This window comes from Mustela erminea, chromosome 18, assembly GCF_009829155.1.
Source record: "Mustela erminea isolate mMusErm1 chromosome 18, mMusErm1.Pri, whole genome shotgun sequence".
Taxonomy (NCBI): Eukaryota; Metazoa; Chordata; class Mammalia; order Carnivora; family Mustelidae; genus Mustela; species Mustela erminea.
This window is the reverse complement of record NC_045631.1, coordinates 1,438,908-1,458,294: the sequence shown is the minus strand read 5'-3', so window position 1 is coordinate 1,458,294 and position 19,387 is coordinate 1,438,908. Positions and strand designations below refer to the sequence as shown.

The window sequence follows — 19,387 nt, the reverse complement described above, 5'->3', positions numbered from 1 at the left end:
GGTTCTCTTTTCTTTGCTCTGTATATCCCTAGTGTTAGTTATTCTTTTATTCATTCACTCCCTGATTCATTTAATAAGTATTTACTGAGCACTCCTTAGGTCAGGCACTAGACATATAATGTGAAAATGACGGTGTCCCTGGGTGCCTGGTGGCTCAGTGGGTTAAGTGTCCAACTCTTGATCTCAGCTCAGATCTTGAGTTCAAGCCCTGTGTTGGGCTCTATGGTGGGCATGAAGTCCACTTAAAAAAAAACAACAACTGTGCCTTTTTTCTGGGATTTGACATCTTCCCCAATGTGAGAAAAAGACACATGGCTAGTTGGCAACGTAGCATGGAATATACCCACGTGGACACTGGACCCAGACACCCTGGTTTTCAGTCTCAGCTCTATCACTTACTAGCTCTGTGACCTTGGATTGTTTATGTGACCTCCATGGTCCCATCATCTATGAAATGAGCTGTCAGCATTTCCCACCTCCACTCCCCACCGTAAGGGTCTTAGGATGTAAGGGTAAAGCACTTTGCCCTGTGCTTGGTCCATGGTATGTACTCGTAGATGTTGGCCACCTTTATTTCCAGTTATGTCCCTGTATAGTTGATGTTATAAAAGAGGAATTCAGAGAGAAAGGAGCACCCATTGGTTCTAAAGACACTTACTTCCCTGGTGAACTGCATATATTAGGTAATCGTGGATCCCTCTATATTATTAATCAACAGCTAATATAAAGCTGGGGTAGGAACTTCCAATCAGCATGAGAGAAGCAATGTGGTATGATTTCTGTTCAAAGCAAAGAAATTGACATTTTAGCTTCAGGACCTTATCTAAGGTAAATGGAATGGTTCTGTTAAGCTTTGAAAATAGTGGGAGTTTCTGCCCTGGATTCCTAGGAGTAACTTCACACTGACTTCTAAGGTCCAGGGATCCCTCGTCACCAGGATGGAAACTGCTGGTCCAGGGGAAAAGGAAGGAAAGGAGAGAAGGATCGCTGGAGGCAGACATTTATGGAGAAAGTACCACGTAGTGCGTTCTGGGTCAACAGCTCACCTGTGCCAGGATTCTAGGTCTTCTAATTGCAAGCCTGGAGTTCTTCCCTGGATGCCAAGCTGTATCTCACAAGAGTGTGAGAGAGTCACCCCTCCATATACTTGTCACCTGGGATGGGGTTGGGCAAGGATGGTTTAGAGCAAGTATTAGAGATCACCATCTTCCCACTCTAGGTCCCAGGAGGGGACAGTTGCTGCTTGAGGGCAGATGCATAAGGGGATGTGTGTGTGTGTGTGAGAGAGAGAGAGAGAGAGAGAGAGAGAGACCAGGCTGGGGGATTATGGTTGAGGACATAGAGGTGTCTGTCCCTGGTGCACTCTTCTTGGAGACTCTTAATGAGGAAGGCAGTACCCAGGTTGGGAACCTTCCAAGTCTTCAGGTTCCTAGACACAGATGGAACCCCTGGGGAAGAATCCCCTTGATTCCTGTTCCTCTCTCATAGCCAGGGCACAAAAGGCCAGAGGAGTATGGTGCTTTGACTTTATTTCCTGGTCCCTTCCTGCTGTTGGGAATCTGGGTTGCAGAGAGATAGATAGAGAGAACCCCAATACAACTGAATGCTATTAGCTGAATCCCAAGCTGGGACACCTGGTCTGAGAGCCATGTGTGCACAGGATAGAAATTTGAAATGAAATTTATCCAGGAAAATTTGGTTTATCTTTCCCATGCCTGTTGTCCACCTTTTGGTTGTAAGGAGTAAAATGATATAATGTATGGGACAGCACCTAGTGAAGTTCCAAAGGCAGCAGGCTTGTTATTGTCATTATTATAGCTTTGAGGCTGGAGAGGATTGCACAGGTGGTCTAATCTGATCCCCCAAGTGTGGCAGGAGTCCTTCCCCGGCCCCCCTGACTGATTGCCAGACACCCGTCTGTCCCATGCTTGCAGAGACAAGGAGCTTGCTCCTCCAAAGGTAGCCCTGGTTGGCGCTCACTGAGAGAAGTCCTTTGGATTGAGCTCCGATCTCATCGTGCGGCACTCGCTGGGCATACAGCACATTTGTGCCCACATCCTCCTGGATTTAAGGACAGCTTCGTGTCTCAAATCATCCTTGTGCCCACCCCCACCCCCACCAGAGTACCTTTCTCTAATAATCTAGGTAGACTTTGCACAGAATACTTTGCAGATTCTCCATTTCCTGGAGCCCCACCCACTCCAGCTGGTGGGTGTCCCCCTGCAGATAATAGTTACAAAACAAACACAGCCAGCACAGCTGATATGACCCAATCAGGGCAAAGTGCGGGAAAGGCATCACTTCCTATCATCTACACGCTGGGACTCTAAGGAATGCGGAACAAAACCAAGAACTTTCCAGCCGTTGTGTCAAATTTGCTCATGTTAAGCTTGCATTTTGAGCAGATATCCCGCAGTCTTTCTCACCTAAACCACGTCTACGTCCCATATTTATAATTAGTTGAAATGGCCCCGGGGGAGAAAGAGCATGTTGCCCGTACCCTAGAAGGCAAGCTTCTTGAGGTGCTGTTGCTGATTCTACGGCCCTCCCTCCCTGGTTCCGGAGCCGTTGCTAGGACTTCTGTGGTACTTGTTCTCGTCTGTCTGTAGTTTACTACGCGCTCATCGTGTTTAGTTTTGCCTGTTTGGGAACTGTGCAGAAATGGAATCATGCCATATCTATTACTTTATAATTCACTTCTTTTCCTCCGTATGTGTGAGAGCATGCATGTTGACTCTGTGGGGTAGTTTTCTCACCATCATTGCTGGAGGCATTCCATTGTGTGAGTGCTTTCCTGTTTACTTATCTAGTCTAGTGTTGATGAACATGTAGGTTATTTATTTGTTTACTCTGTTATAAGCTATGCCATCTCAGAGGTTCTCGTATGTGTCTCCTGGGGCACCTGCACAGTGTAATCGATAAGTACTTTATGTGTTGAGATCTGGTCTCAGTTTCTTTTAGAATGGAGGAATCCTGCCTTTTACACCTTATAAAGGCTTTGAGCACATGCTAGTTTTTTTTTAAAAAAGATTTTATTCATCTATTTGACAGAGAAAGAGGGAACACAAGAGGGAGAAGGAGAAGCAGACTTCCCACTGATCAGGGAGCCCGATGTGGGGCTCAATCCCAGGACCCTGAGATCATGACCTGAGCTGAAGGCAGACACCTAACCCACTGAGCTGCCCAGGTGCCCGAGCACACAATTTTCTCTAAATTACATACTTCTGGTGGAATTGCTGAGTCTTAGGATTTATGTAAAAATAGGAGAATGTATAGTACTATTGCATGCTCCTTACCTGATTTCAAAATTGCTTTTTTTTTTTTTTTTTTAAACGCTTGTTTGACATGAGGAGTCTCAGTTGTCCAGACCAGCAGCCTATTTCGGAGTGACCTTGATCTTGAAGGCTGGGCTTCAAGCCCCAGATTATCAATAGCAGTAAGCTTGTCTCTTACTCCCTGGAAAGGGTCCCTTCTGTAAAGGGCATCGGTATCTGCTATCTTTCCCGCTCTGCCTCTCCTTAGTCACCACCAGACAGAGGATGCATTGGGCTGCCCTATCCCGCACAAGAGACATTTAAGGGGGTGTGGTGAGTAGGGGAAGTAACCGGTGCTTGTTTTCTCAAAGGTACACCGCCATCCGAGGATATTAACTGCTCAAAAAACTCAGGCCTGTATTCAGGTCCTTCCCTAACGTTAGCAGGATTTAGGGCAAAAGTACCAATAGATGCCACATGCCTACTCGAATTATTTAAAATTATAAATCATTTCATCTGTTCACCTTAATATGTTCTATTCCGCCGCCACAAGTGATGCAGGAGGCCAGGCTTCAGTTCAGATTTCCTGAACTCCTGAGATGTGGGCACTTGACTGAGGTGGTTAAAGGAGCCCTCCCCCACGCCCCACCCCCGTGGGCTGGACTTGTGGCCCAGGAACCCACTTGCCACCATGTGTGCACACGGCAGCTCAAATGTCCAAGTGATGTGCCCTCCACTCCGGCAGACATAGCTGCCTCTTAGCTACGTGTAGGCATGCCCAGTTGCTGCTCTAGAGAGGATGGATCTGGGGAAGGGGCCCAGTCTCCAGCCCGTGTGTGTGTGTGTGTGTGTGTGTGTGTGTGTGTGTGTGTTGTGGGGGTGCATTCTGGGCTAACGGTTTCCCAGCACCAGGGCCAGAAGGAGGGGCCCAGGTGCCAGGTGGGCACGGTCTCTGCACCCTGTGGGAGGGCTGTGACCACACGCGGCTAGAGGGGAGCCTCCAACGCACGGGGCCTCCAGGGCAGGCCTCTTGCGCAGGTAGCGGGCGGCCCTGAGTGCATGTCACCTGTCATGTCTCCTGCCCCCCACGATGAGCGTGGGACCGTGCCGGCCGCACCCCCCAGCAGCCCTCCCAGCGCCGGGCCCCGAGAGGTCCCGTGGCACACAGGTGCTCCGTGCTGAGACGCCAGAAACGGGCTCATGCTCTCCCGCACGGACACTCTCCGCAGCAGCCCCGCAGAGGAAGCTCCGTGCGGCCCGGGAGGTTCAGGGACCCGCCCAAGGTCGCACAGCCAGAAGCGTTGGCCGCAGCCTCTGCGCTCCCTTCACCCACCGCCCGGTCTCCTCGCCCGGCTGGGCTTTCCCGGTTTCTCCTCGCTCTGTGCTGGGCGGAGCACTGAGAGCGGCCCCCGGGCGGCCGGGCGTCCCCTTACCGGGTCCCCGCGTTCCTCGTCCCGGCCAGCCCCGGCCCCCCGGACCCCCTGCCCCGCTTGTCCGCCCCGCCCGCTCGGCCGCGCGAGGCCCCGCCCCTCCCCTCGGGCGGGTCACGTGCCGCCGGTCCCCGCGCCTGCGCACTGCTTATTTCCCGCTGTCAGGATGAGGAGGCGGAGGTCGGCGCTCGGGTCCGTCTCTGCCCGCGGCTGTGGCGGCGCCGGCGGCTCCGGCCTTAGCGGTTCCTCCCTGGGTGGCGGCGGCGGCGGCTCGGTCGACGCCTCCTCCGCCAGCTGAGCCCGCGGGATCCCGGGACGCCGGCCGCCCGCCCGCCGCGCTCCGCCAGGCCGCCGCCCGGTCATGGCGCAGCCGGGCCCGGCTCCTCAGCCCGACGGTGAGGCGCCCACCATGGCCGGCGCGGCGGGCGCGGCCTGCGGGGCGGCGCGGCGCGGGGGCGCTCGGGCGGCTGGGGGCGCGGCGGGGGCGCGCGGAGGCGCACGCGGCTGCTGGCACGGGGAGGCCGCGGGGCGCGCGGCGGCGGGGAGGGCCCGGCACGTGTGCCGCGCGGCGGGGAGGCTGCGGACTTCGGGGCCCCGCCGGCGTCCTCAGTGCGCGCGGGGCAGCCCGCGGGCGGCGGGGGCGGGGCGGCGCTCCCGGGGGGACCGTGCGGCCTGCCTGGCAGTGCCGGTGCCTGGGGCGGGGGCTGGGGTCTGGAGGACAAGGACCCCCCCCCCCCCCCCCCGCGTGACGAGCTCCGGGCAGACGCCGCCTCCTTGACCTTCGGCACGCGCGAGGAGAGGCTCCTGACTCTGCTGTGCCGGGAGGACGGCCGCCCGCGTGGACTCGCGCGCCCCGTGGCCACGGGGCCTGGGGCAGCAAGGACAGGGCGTCTGACGTGCGGAGCTTCGCACGCTCGCCTTCTGCGGGGAGCGCGAGCCCGGCCTGAGTCGCCGGCGGGGCTGCGGCCTCCGGGGGACGCGGGCTGGGCCCACACTGGAGAGGCCCGGCGCGTCGCTGTGGGTGTTGCTCGCTGGCGCCCTGCTGGGAGCCCGCGAGCTTGTGGCTGGACTGGGTGTCAGGTGCGAGAGGCCCGGGGGGTGCGGCTGCCCCGGGCCTGGGCGCCCCGCGGCCTTGGGCGGGAGCGGGCCTTGGCCGGGGAAGCTGAACGCAGAGCAGGCGCGTCCTGGAGAGCGGGGCTGGGCCTGGGGTCGTCTGAAGTTCCAGCCTTTCGTGGGAACTTGGCCTCTGGGGGGCCCGAGGCGGTTCTCGGTTAGGGCCCGCCGGCCGCCCACGGAGCGGTGGGGCCCCCTCCCGGAGCTGTGCGGGGAGAGCGCGCGGGGCCGTGGCCAGGCCGAGGTCGTGTCCGCTCGCTTTCGCAGCGGCTGTCTGGGGAGCGCGCCCGCGCTTCCACAGGCCCCTCTGGTTGCTGCCGTCGGCGGGCGCCGGGAGCGGCTTCGGGTTGCTGTCGGCCTGGGAGGGATGCTCGGATGCAGACACAGGTCCGCGCGCGCAGGTGGCCCTGGCAGCCCGGCCCCAGCAGGACTCTCCGCTCTCCCGGGCTGTGGCGCGGTCCTCCTTGTCCACATGCCGAGATGACTAAGCACTTGAGAGCGGGTGGGAATCTGGTGTCCTTTAGCTATTCTTAGTGCAGGTTTACTCCCGGTTTTCCGAGTCCTGGGGCGGCCCGCGAGGTTCGGTTTGCGTGGACCGCGGTGTTTACTCTCAGTGTGAGTGGAGGGGCAGCGCCTGTGTCAGCGCAGTCTGGAAGTCCGTCACGGGGCCGTCATTTTTCTCGTCGGCGGAGCTCAGTGTAGGTCACTTCTTAACACCTGAGCTTTGAGGCTCCCTCCGATGTCCTTGCCCTGCTGAGTCTCGAAACTGCGTGCGGGATTCTTTTGAGCCACACCGGCAGTCCGAGAGAACCATCCAGTTTCCTACTTGAATCCTGCCGTCCTCGTTTTAGTTTAGAGGGGGCTGGTCTCTTGTGTTGGTGTCGTGTAACTTTTTGGACACACCTTTGTTTTCAGCGAGATACGGCAGATTAAGGAAAGGACTGACTTGTGTGTAAATTGATAGAATGAAATATAATGCCCTTATTTTTAATTTCTTGTTTTGCAAGTTTATTGAAAAGTGGTTTTGTTTTGGTTTGGTTTGCTGGTGCATCTCAGTGTGTTCATTTAGAACCAAGATGACTTGAACAGCCGTAGGAATTTCATCCGATGATTCCATTTCATCTTGAGAATTCTAAGACTATAAAGATTTTCAAATTTTAACATTTTAAAATCCAAGTTAAACTATATCATAGAAGCATTTGCTTTCATTTTTCATGTAGAAGCACTGCCTTGGAAAGTCCCCCCATTAAAAATGTGTGCCTATAGAGAATAGGTCTTCTGTCTCCCAGGGGTCACGACTAGTGAGTTTCCTGCCCTTGACTTTTACCTGTAGCTACACAGACGTGCTGAGTGCTCTCGTGAAGGGGATGTGCTCTCCGCAGATAGGTCTGCAGCTTGTCTGTTTCACTCAGCGCACGCCGGCTGTAATGACACGCATGTGAGTGGTCCCGAGGCCCTGTCCTGTGCAGTCAGCCCTGCATGCCTTGTCTCAGGAGATCTTGGGGTCAGTGAGGCCCTTGTTGCTGTAATACTGTTCCCGTTTTACTGATGAGGAAACTGAGGCACAAACAATAAAGGTGTCTGTAGAGTTCCGTAGCCAGGAGGCAGGGGAGCCATGGTTCAGATGCAGCCTGTGGAACGTTAGGGCCCTCTGCTCTGTTAACCAGGTCGCCCACTACCTTCGAGGCCAGTGTTAGCGATCTGCTCCATTCCGTGGGCTGCGTGTGCTGCACAGGATTTGTTTGCCTGCTTTTCTGTTGATGGACAATTCGTTTTCACTGTTGGACAAGTTTTTCATTACTTTATAAGCAGTGCTGCTGTAGATATCCTTGTACCTATATTTAAGGGACTCTTGTTTTTCTGTAAGAGTACTGACTTAAAGGACGTGAGCTCTGAGTGGTTTAAATTTTAATAGCAATTGCTAATTGCTAGCTTCATCTCAAAAAAGGTATTGATTTACATACCTGCCAGCAGCATATGAGAGGGTGGATTTCCTTTGCACTTTTATCAGCCCTGGATAACGTCAGCTGTTTTAAATTCGTATCTCCTGATAGAAAAAATGCTGTTCTTCAGTGAACAGATTTTGTATACCTAGTCTTTGCCAAGCCCTGTGCCAGGTTCTAGGAAGTCCGATGACGAGCTACTTGCCCGGCACGGCTGTAGGCACTTGGGATACATCGGTGGGCAACACAGATGATAAACAGGCCAGCCTCAGTGCGGGAGAAACTGATACTAAACTACAAACATAAGCAACTGATACAGACTGTCAGGTGACAAATGCTGTGGAAAAAAGGAAGAAGCGAGCCAGGGTAAAAGGAAGGGGCGGGGTGGGCTGGTCAGCTTTATTGAGAAGACGACATTGAAGGAAGGAGAGAGGGTCAGCTATGAGGCTGTCTGGAGTAAAAGTGTTCCAGACAGGGTCAGTGTTTGCACATACATGCTTTTAGGAACGGTGTGTCTGGCATGTTTGGGGAAGGGCATGGAGGTCAGTATGGCCAGAATGAAGTTATGGGGGGCTTGGTGGGGAGGTGGGAGAGGGGAGGTAGAGGAGAGCAGAAGGATATGAGGTGAGGGGTCATGGCGTGGGGGCAGATCTCGTAGGGCCTTAGGAGCACTGATTGGCTTTCACAATGGGAACCATTGAGAGTTTTGAGGAGAAGAGTGATGGGACAGGACTTACGTTTTAAAAAATCACTCTGGCTGCTAAATGGGCAACAGAGGACAGGAAGGCATGAGTCTAGGAAGAAGATGGTAAGGCTTGGACTGGATGTATGGCTAACAGGATTTGGATTAGATACAGAATGAGGGGGAGAGAGAGAGAAAGAGAGGGAAAGAGGGAAGATCACTCAGAAGTTACTGGCTTGAGCAGCTGTGAGAGATACGCAGTGCTATGAATGCATAAAATTTAGGGATTTGACCCATTTAGGGAGTCTAGGAAGGTTTTCTAAGGCAGTGATGCTAGATCTGAGATCTGAAGGGTGAACAGGGGTCCCTGTTTTGGGAGAAGCAGGATGGTGAGAGTGCTGCAGAGAGGCCAGTAGGGGCTGGCCTGAGTGGGTTTCAGCCTCGGAGCTGAAGCAGAAGCTACTGGAGGGTTTAAAGCAAGTAGGTGACATGATGGCTTTTAAATAGTGATTATACATACTTGGTTTTCCCTCTGTTATGCAGAGTTTTTTTGCAGATCTGACCATTTTTAAAATTTTGTGGTTACGGCTCTTGCTTAGGAAGACCTCTCTTAACTCCTGTGTTTATTAAAAAAACCCCAAAACCCTCATTTCCAACACTTTTATGGTTTTGTCTTTAATATTTAGTGCTTTAAATCTTCTAGATTTTATTTATTTTGAATTTTAATAGGGTTTATACTAAACAAATTTATTTATTTATTTATTAGGATTTTATTTATTTATTTGACAGACAGAGATCACAAGTAGGCAAAGAGGCAGGCAGAGAGAGGAGTAAGCAGGCCCCCTGCTGAGCAGAGAGTCCGATGTGGGGCTTGATACCAGGACCCTGGGATCTTGACCTGAGGTGAAGGCAGAGGCTTTAACCCACTGAGCCACCCAGGTGCCCCCCTAAACAAATTGAGTGTAAAGAAGCACTAGTGGATGCCTGGGTGGCTTAGTGGGTTAAGCATCTGCCTTTGGCTCAGGTCATGATCTCGGGGCCCTGGGATCGAGTCTTACTCGATCTCCTTACTCGAGCTCCTTGCTCATCGGGGAGTCTGCTTCTCCCTCTACCCTTCCCTGCTCATGTGCGTGTGCTCTCTCTCTCTCAAGTAAATAAATAAAATCTTAAAAAAAAAAAAAGCATTAGCTAAACAGGAGATTCCCTCAGAGAAAAAGAACACAGGAAAGCAAGTATATGGGACAGCCGCTGTCTGTAGGGCCGAGGCAGAGAGCCCAGAGAAGAAATCAGTCTTCGAGAGGCCCCTCCCACTTCTGAGATCAGACTTTCTTGGCCTTCCGGGAGGCCACTTTCGGGCTTGCTGGGAGAAGGCACCTGCATCTGGAATTTATTTTTGACACGACATAGGGATCTAATTTTATTTTTTTTCAAATTGGATAGCCAATTGTTTTAACACCATTACTCAATAATTCATGTACTTGGTTCGTTTATCAGAACTTGAGAGATCTCTTGAGTACTAAACTCGCAGAGATGCCTGATCCAGAAGGTGAAGCTGTGACCTCACCCTGCAGCCTTACTGCCCCAGTACCCCGACCCGCAGTAGCCCGGATTGTGTGATCGCCTGTAATCTGTACGGGTTACCCGGCTCCCTGCGGACAGAACAGCCTTTGACTCTTCAGGGCTTGGGTTCCTGAAATCCCATGACCAGTGCATACAGGAGCTCTTTATGCCGTGAAATCTGAGGTGCTTTTCTTGTATAATCCTTAAATCGAGTTTAGTCTTGAGAGGAGTGTGTAGCAGACGTTTTGTATGACACAGTTGGGGCAGGTGGTGTAGGGGGTGGGAGATGGAAATGACAGAGATAGAGTCCTCCTTTCGAGAATCTTGCTCTAGTGAGGGCGTGGGCCTGGGGCACGCTGATGGGAACTGAGGGGTGCCTTGAGGTCTGGGATTGTTTCCTCTGTTGGATCTCAGAGGAGGCTGCCACTAGTCAGAGAAGAGGAAGCCCTAGGAAGGAAGGTGTCTTTGTTCATTTTTCTCGGTAGGTGAGCCGGATCTCTTCCGAGTGGTAGCCTGATTCCTGTTGGAACGCCTCTGGAGAGCGCGGGAACCCACCACCTCCTCTTGTGACTGGCTCTGTCGTTCTGTGCGCGCTTTGCTCGAGCGGGGACTTGCCCGCCGTAACTTCTGCCCGGGGTTTAGTTTTCTTCTCAGGGACCACACAGAGCAGATCGAAGGCATCTCTTCTGTGTGAGCCTGAAGAAATTTGATATGTCCTTCCCAGATATTCTTTGTATTTCTCTTTTCCGGCGGTTTGAATTTCCTTAACACCTTACCCCCGGTCCCCCGGCATGTCAGCTTAAACCTGCATCGCCTTTCAGGCACGCAGAAGGGGTCTCTGAACACTTTCTTTTTCTTTTCTTTTTTTTTTTTTAAAGATTTTATTTATTCATTTGACACAGAGAGATCACAAGTAGGCAGAGAGGCAGGCAGAGAGAGAGAGAGGAGGAAGCAGGCTCCCCGCGGAGCAGAGAACCCGATGCGGGACTCGATCCCAGGACCCTGAGATCATGACCTGAGCCGAAGGCAGCGGCTTAACCCACTGAGCCACCCAGGCGCCCGAACACTTTCTTTTTCTTGATGTGTAGTTAGGACACAGTGTTAGTTTCAGGTGTGCAGCACAGGGATTTGGTAAGTCCGTGCCTTATGCTCCGCTCGCCGCAGCGTACACCGTCTGTCACCACACGGCACTACTGCAGTGTCATTGACTGTGTTCTCCACGCAGGACCTTCTATCCCAGTGACGTGCCGGTTCCGTCCCTGGAAGCCTGGACCTCCTTCCCTCCACGCATTCTGCCAGTCCCCTTCCCCCGCACTGGGAACCATCTGTTCTCATTTATGGGTTTGTTTCTGCTTTTTGTTTGTTTATTCATTTCTTTTTTAGGGTTTTACATATAAGTGAAATCATACAGCATTTGTCTTTCTCTGACTTATTTTACTTAGCATAATACTCGCTAGGTCCATGTAGATCGTTACAAATGGCAAAGATCCTACTCTCTTTTGCAGCTGAGTAAAATTCCATGGCGTGTACATCGCATTTTTACCCATTCATCCGTCGGTGGGCGCCTGGGTGGCTTCCGTATCTGGCTATTGTAAGATGATGCTGCAGGGAACGTGGCGGTGGGTGGTCTTTCGGTCCGTGTGTGTGTTCTCTTACTTTAAGTTCCCAGTAGCGGAGCTACTGGATCGTAGGGTAGCTCCATTTTTTATTTTTTGAGGAGCCTCCATACTGTTTCCCATGGTGTCTGCACCAGTGTGTGTTCCCACCCTTCAGCGCACAAGGGCTCCTTTTCCTCACATCCTTGTCAACATTTGATTCCTGTCTTTTTGACTCTAGCCTTTCCGACAGGTGTGAGGTGGGATCTTGTTGTGGTTTTGATTTGCGTTTCCCGATGGTGAATGGTGTTGGGCATCTTTCCATGTGTCTTTTGGCCATCTGGATGTCTTCTTTGGAGAAACGACTATTCAGATCTTCTGCCCATTTTTTCATTGAATTACTGGTTCTTTTGGTATTGAGTTGTAGAAGTTCTTTATGTATTTTAGGTAGTAGTCTTATTGAATATATCTTTTGCAAGTCTCCTCTCATTCACTGGTTGGCCTTTTAGTTTTGCTGATGTTTCCTTTGCTCTGTAAAGGCTTTTTATTTTGATGTGATCCCAGTAGTTTTTGTTTTTGCTTCCATTGCCCAAGGAGACATATCTAGAAGAATGTAGCTATGGCTGATGTCAGAGAAATTGCTGCGTGTGTTCTCCCAGGAGTTTCATAGTTTCAGGCCTCACTTTTAGGTCTTTAATCCGGTCTGAGTTTATTTTTGTGTGTGGTGTGAGAAAGCGGTCCGGTTTCATTTTTTGCATGGACCTGTCTGGTTTTCCCAGCACCGTTTATTGAAGAGACTGACTTTTCCCCATTGTATATTCTTGCCTCTTTTATGATAAATTGTTTGATTATAAAGCATGGGTCTATTTCTGGGCTCCACATTCTGTTCCATTGATCTGTGTGTCTGTTTTCACGCCAGTACCGTTCTGTTTTGATTACTACAGCTCTCTATTATAGCCTGAAACTTGAATTGTGAGATCTCCAGCTTTGTTCCTCTTTCTCAAGATTGCTTTGGCTATTTGGGGTCTTTTACAGTTCCGTGCAGGTTTTAGTTATATTCTGGTTCTGTGAGAGATGCTTTTGGCACTCTGTAGGGATAGCATTGAGTCTGTAGGTTGTATCGGGCAGGATGGCCATTTTTAGAGTATTAAGTCTTCTAATCCAAGAGTGTGGAATGTCTTTCCATTTTTGTCGTCTTCAGTTTCTTTCATCAGTGTCTTACAGTTTTATAGTTTATAGAGGTCTTTCATCTCTTTCATTAAGTTTATTCCTAGGTATTTTATTCTTTTTGGTACAGTTGCAATACTTAACATTCTTTTGACGGTCTCCAAGACGGATGTCTGTTGTTAATGACTTCTGGTGGCACCTGATGGTCTCTAGGTGTGTGTTACCTGTAGAGAGTAGTATGTACAGAGATGTGTTACTGAAAGGAGTCCTAAAGGCTAGTTGTCTTCCCTGATTTTACAGATCAGGAACTATGGACTAAAGTCATGGAAGTGACTTGCATTGTAGCAGGGGGCAAGAGTAGAATTGAGGGGGAGAGTGGGGCTGTCATTTCTCTTCTGGTTACTACTTCTGTTTGTGTAGAATGAACTTTGCCTACAGACCTTGTTCCGATGTGGCCTGAACAGAATCATAGAATTGATGTAACTTGATGATAGTCAAAACACACAAAACTTACTCATTATCATTCCTTTTACTTTAATACTTTCATTCTTTAAATAAATATTTACTGCATATGCCTAATGCATGGTGGGCATTGTGTTGTGGATATTACAACAAAATAGAAACGCTCCTTTTGTTATGGAACAGAAAGTCGAGTGGTGAACACAGAGCGACTCCGTGAGGAAGGGCCTGTCGTCTGGCTGCGGTGCTGTTCCCAGCACCATGTTTGTGGTTCCTGTGAGCTGTCGCAGTTTGTTGAAGGAAAGTCAGAGGACGGTGTGCTGTTGAGATAACGTGCTAGCTTTTCTTCATTTATAGCACTTCGATGACAAGTAGGGAGTGTCTTAGATCTTTCAGAAAGTTCAGTCAACATAGGTCCTTCCCTCCATTCAACCCTCACTGCACCCCAGGTTATATTGGAGAAAGTGGCATTTGAGTAGAGCTTTGAGAGTGGTGTAGAATTTCTGACCGATGGAAATGGCGTCTTGGAGAAAGATGGAGGAGTGGAGCAGCCAGCAGGGTACAGTTGGAGCAAGTGCAGGGTGAGGTGAGGTGAGTGCATAATCTGGTGGTGTGGGAGCCTGGGTCTTGATAAGCGACTGGCTTAAGAAAGGGGGTTGAGCCTGAACGGTGGAAAGCTTTGCTTCGAGCGAAGGAGTTGGGGTTTGCCTAGGTGGTGTGGCCGGGCCTGTGTGCTTTGATATAGTCATAGCGTGTCCCCACCTGGGCTGTAGGAGGCTGCTCTGGAAATTACCCAGAAGGTGGATTGGTCACACACAGAGGGTAGATTGCAGGTGGTTAGGGAGATTGGCAAGGCTGTTACTGTGACCCGAGAGAGATGATGGGCTGCTCTCTTTCATCCCCGGGAATGGAGAAAAGGAAATGATCGATGGAAGAAATACGGTGGTGGGCCAACAGCAGCTTGCTGAACACTTGGTCAGGGGTGCAGGTGGGAGAGAAATGGAGGAGGCTTCTGCGAACGTAGCTGCCGAGCACCGATCTGGGGGGCCAGTGGGAGGGTGGAGAGAATAGGAGATGCGGTGGCTTTGGTTTTAGAGTGTTGATGTGGAGCGCTCGGCAGATGGCCGTGTGGAGACACCCAGGAGGTGCCAGGACTTGCGGCCCGGAGCTTTGGAAGAAGGCGGGGTGTGGATGCATCGTTGGTTGTCAGATGCCTGGGAGTCCTCCCGGCGAGCTGTGATTGTTGTGTATGCCTGTCGTGGGATGGCCCCTCTGCTGGGGAGACCACCACAACCGGACAGGCTGTATGGAGGACCGCAGGAGGAACGGATGGGTTGGGTGCGCAGGAGAAAACCAGTAGTGAATCATAAAGGAGGAGAGTTAGGGGGCAGGTCGCTGTGATGCAGAGTCAGTGTTGGAGGGTGATAGTCAGCAGTAGTAAATGCTTGCAGAGCAGTCAGATGACTGCTCACCTGATGGCCGTCTGGAACCCTGGGAAGAGTTCAGCGAAGGAGACACTGTAGAGGCAGCAGGATTAGAATGATGTTTAAAATCGTGGTGATGCACGGCAGTCGGGGCAGTTGCTGGAGAAGGCTCATAGAGTTGTAACATCGTGTGTTTTAAAAATAAAAATTAAGGGGGGGCGCCTGGGTGGCTCATCCAGTTAAGAGTCTGTTCTCATGTCAGCTCAGGTCCTGATCTCAGGGTCCTGGGGGTGAGCCCTGGCTGGGGCTTTGTGCTCAGCCTCAGGGTGTCTGCTTGCCTTTCTCCCTCTGCTCCTCCCCTACTCACACATGGGCGCTCTCTCAAATAAATAAACAAATCTTAAAGAAGTGGAGGTTAATTGTAGGTACTGGTGGCACTGCCAGTAGAAGGCGGGAGCCTGGGAGCCCGAGGGTTTCGAGGGGAAAATAGGTAGGACTGGCTGGCTGAGGACCCGAGAGCAAGTTAGGTGGGGCGGGGACCTGGGTGAGCAGGGCGGCTCTCGTCCTGCCGGCAGCAGGCATCAGGGAGAGAGAAAGCAGAGACATCTCCCAGGCAGACGAGAAGCCAACTACTCGTGTGTGTAGCCTCCGTTTTCTCCTCATTCTTGCCGCGTACACGGTCTGTCACCCGTGAACAAGGTAGAGGGTTATCTGCCCTCCCGGAGGGTGCCGTTCTGAGACCTCTGTTGGAGCCAGGTCGGTCACCTCCTTCTTACTCACCTGGATTCTGCATCTTAACCACGGAACAGGTGGTTTTCCCAGTTAGCCCAAAGCCAATATCGCCAGTACTGTTCTTGATGCAAGGAGAGAAGTTAATTCTTTGTGCCCTTTGGGGACTGAGGGCCTTGGTGCTTCTTTCTGTCACGGAACCCTCATTGAGAAAGGCTGGTAGAGTAACACGTATGGGACGTGATTGGGTCCTTACTACGGAAAGTCTGATGGAGTGCGGGAAGCAAGCCACGATGTGAGGCACCATCCCATTGGTTAAAACTTAAAAATCGAGACAGATAGATACTGACCACTTAATCCTCAACTGACATCTGCTTTTCCTAAGCTCCTGCTACATTTATGTCTACAAAGAGCCTACTTCTGCGGCCTCCCACCCCATCTAGATCTAACGTCCCCGACTTCCTTATCTACCCCAGAGCAGAGTTTGTCTGCAACTACTTTCTTACATTTTATTGTGGCCCTGGTGAGCTTCTGTAGACCGTGTCAGAAGGGACGGCAACAGTTTAGATCCAGCTCTGTTGCAAAAGTTTCCTATGCATTTGTTCTTAATAGATGAAAATTTAGTCTTCCTGGAACACCTCCATTTTCTGTGGTAACTGTATCAGAAAAGTCTTAATTTTCGGGGGCCCAGATACATTCCTTACAGTTTAGACACCTTGGTTCTGGCCTTTTGAACAAATCAGAATTAGGCCATTTTCTCTTCCTCACAGAAGGCCCTCAGGTACTTAGAGAGCTCACGCCCATCATAAATCTGTGATTTATTGAGAAGCTGTATGACTTCTACCATGCTGTGTAATTTTTAAAAATTTTTGAGCATTTATTCTATACTAGTCACTGGGGATAAGATACAATAAAAGAATAGACTGTTTTTTAGAGAATTTTTAGAGAAGTTTTATTTCTTGATTTTTTTAAAAGTACTTTTTTTTTTTTTTTTTAAAGATTTTATTTTCAAGTATACTCTACACCTGATGTGGGGCTTGAACCTACGACCTGAGATCAGGAGTCACGTGCTCTATTGACTGAGCCAGCCAGCTAGGTGCCCTTCAGAGAAGTTTCAGATTCACAGTGAAATTGAACAGAAAGTACAGTTTCCTTATACCCTCCCCCAGCTGACTCCCCCACCATCGGCCTCTCGTGTCCTTTGGCACATGTGGTAAAGTTGGTAAGCCTACACACAGCGTTTCGTTATCGCCCAGAGTCCATCGTTTGCATTAGGGTTCACTCTCGGTGCTGGACGTTCTGGGAGTTCGGATGATGTACGATGATGTGTGTTCCTTGACTGTTACAGTCTCATACAGAAGTTTCACTGCCCTGAGTCCCACCTGTTCATCTCCCCCCGCCCCACCCAGTTCTTGGCAACCGCTGATCTTTTCACTGTTTCCATAGATAGGCCTTTTCCGGAATGTCGGGAAATCCGGAATCCTACAGACTGGCTGTTTTTTCCACTTAGCGATATGTATTTCAGGTTCCTCCATGTCTTTTCTGTGGCTTCTCCACACTCATACTTCATTGTACAGATGGAAGTACCAGTTTTTCCCTTCACCTGCCGAAGGATGTCATGGCTGCTTCCAAGTCCTGGTGATCGTGAGTAAGGCTGCCGCAGTGCGGATTTCCGTGTGGATGGGTGCCGCCAGGGAGCGTGATGGCTGGATCGTTTGAGTGTCAGAGTGGCTGTGCCATTTTGCCTTCCCGCCAGCAGGGAACGGGGATTCCTGTGCCTCCGCGTCCCCACCAGCATTTGGTGTCGGCTGTGTCTGGGATTGCCTCCATTCCAGTAGGTGTGCGGCGCTCTCTCGTTTTCACGCGCAGTTCCCTAGTGATGTGATGTGTGACATCTTTTCTTATGCTTATGTGCTATCTGTATATCTTTTGTGAAGTGTCCCATTCAGAATTTTGGCCTGTCTTTGAATTGGGTGATTCATTTTCTTGCGCTTGAGTTTGAGAGTTCTTGTATGTTTTGGAGAACGGTCCTTTATAAGATGTGTCTCTTGCAAGTATTTTCTCTGAGCCTGTGGCTTGTCTTCTCATTCTACTGACAGTGTCTCTTGCCAAGCAGTTTTTTTTTTTTTTAATTTAAGATTTTAATTTTTTGAGAGACAGAGCAGGAGTGATGGGGAGAGGCAGAGGGAAAGAGAGGGGCAGTCTTCCTGCTGAGCAGGGAGCCTGATGTGGGACTCATTCCCAGGACCCTCGGATCATGACCTGAGCTAAAGGCAGGTGCTTAACCAACTGAGCCACCCAGTTGCCCCCAGAAGTTTTTGATTTTAATGAAGTTCAGCTTATCAGTTATTTCATTCATGGATGGTGCTTTTGATGTAGTATCTGAAAAGTCATTGCCATACGCAAGGTCATCTAGATTTTCTGCTGTGTTTTGCTCTAGGAGTTTTACAGTTTTGCATTTTGCATTTAGGTCTGTGACTCATTTTGAGTTAATTTTTGTGGCGAGTGTAAGGTCTGCATCTAGATTCTTCTTTTTTCCTGTGCAGTCTAGCTGTTCCAGCACCATCGTTTGTCGTCCTTTCTCCATTGAACTGCCTCTCCTTCTTTGTCACACGTCAGTTGACTCTGTGTGGTTTTGTTTCTGGGTGCTCTGTTCTGTCCCATGGAAGTATTTGTGTGCTGTTTCATGCTATGTGTTTTTCAATTTCTTTTTCTTTCTTTCTTTTTTTTTTTTTTTAAGATCTTATTTATTTATTTGACAGAGAGATCACAAGTAGGCAGAGAGGCAGGCAGAGAGAGAGTGGAGGAAGCAGGCTCCCTGCTGAGCAGGGAGCCCGATGCAGGGCTTGATCCCAAGACCCTGGGATCATGACCTGAGCCGAAGGCAGAGGCTTTAACTCACTGAGCCACCCAGGTGCCCCTCAGTTTCTTAATTAAGAATGTTTGTGTCAAAAATAAATGCTTGTGGTAAAACAGTTTGTAAATTTCTAAAAAGGAGAGGGAGAATCCATATAAGCTCCTAAGCTCATTACTCAGAGGTAAACACTAGGAAAGCCCTGGTATATATTTTTTCTATTTTTTAAAAAAGTTTGCATCGTGATGATTTAGAAGTTGGATCATACTGCATATTGCTGTTCTCAAGCTTCCTTCTCTTAACTTTGTTTTTGATACAGATGATGTCATCAGTTTTGAAATAGATTGCTTTTGTGCAGTTATAACTGCACTATAATTTGTAAAAGTAAGTCCCCACTGATGAATATTTATGCCATTACAGTAATGCTACAGTGAGTATCCTTGTAGCTGTCTTTGCATACTCCTGTGAATGTTTTTTGTGGTGTAAAGTCTTCCAACTGGAATTACCGAGTCAAAGAACGTGCAGGTTTAAAAAATTAATGGCAAGTGCCAGATTCTCTTTCAGAAAGGGTTGACAGTTTACAGGCTCCCCATCAGGGCATAAGAAGACTTGCAGCTCCTCAATTTAACATCTTTGCATGTGGGAAAGTTGACTTCTTTGTCCTGTGTGGAGCAGGTGTAGCAGGAATCTCCCCCACTTTGTATTTTAATTTTGAGATGTTTTGGCGTATGGACATATTTTAATTTTTTGTGATTTAATACTTTTTTCCTTTGTGGCTTCTAGATTTACTTCTACCTTCTTGTGTTATCTTCTAGTATTTACTATTAAATAATTGATCACACTGGGATTTATTTTGATGTTAGGACTGAGACAGGAATCCAGCTCTTACAACTTATTTTCAGATGGGGAGCTGGTAGTTCTTGTACCACATAGTGATGGTCGTTTCCCTCCATTGATTTGGAAATGCTACAATGGATTATATGCTCTCCATCGAGGGACACGTGAGTCCATTTCCGGATTGTATTTTGTTGTATTAATTTATCTGTTCTGCTCTCATACCGTATGATAACAGTTGCTTACTGATACTTCCGAGTGTTTTCATCTTCTGAGAGCCAGGAACCCTCATTGTTCATTTTCTCGAGTTTTCCCTCAGCCATTCTTTGGTATTTATTAATTC

At 49.8% G+C, this 19,387-nt stretch overlaps 1 protein-coding gene across 4 annotated transcripts in view; it reads left to right on the top strand.

Annotated features, from left to right (window-relative positions):
• Positions 1 to 4,819: 4,819 nt before the first annotated feature.
• The window catches only part of RABEP1 (rabaptin, RAB GTPase binding effector protein 1), an 89,405-nt gene continuing 74,837 nt past the window's right edge, over positions 4,820 to 19,387 (top strand). For all 4 annotated transcript variants that reach the window (XM_032321841.1, XM_032321840.1, XM_032321842.1 and 1 more), the window contains exon 1: positions 4,820 to 5,079. In XM_032321841.1, the coding sequence (XP_032177732.1) occupies positions 5,046 to 5,079 (34 nt within the window). In that variant the 5' untranslated portion in view covers positions 4,820 to 5,045. The remainder of the gene's footprint in view (positions 5,080 to 19,387) is intronic.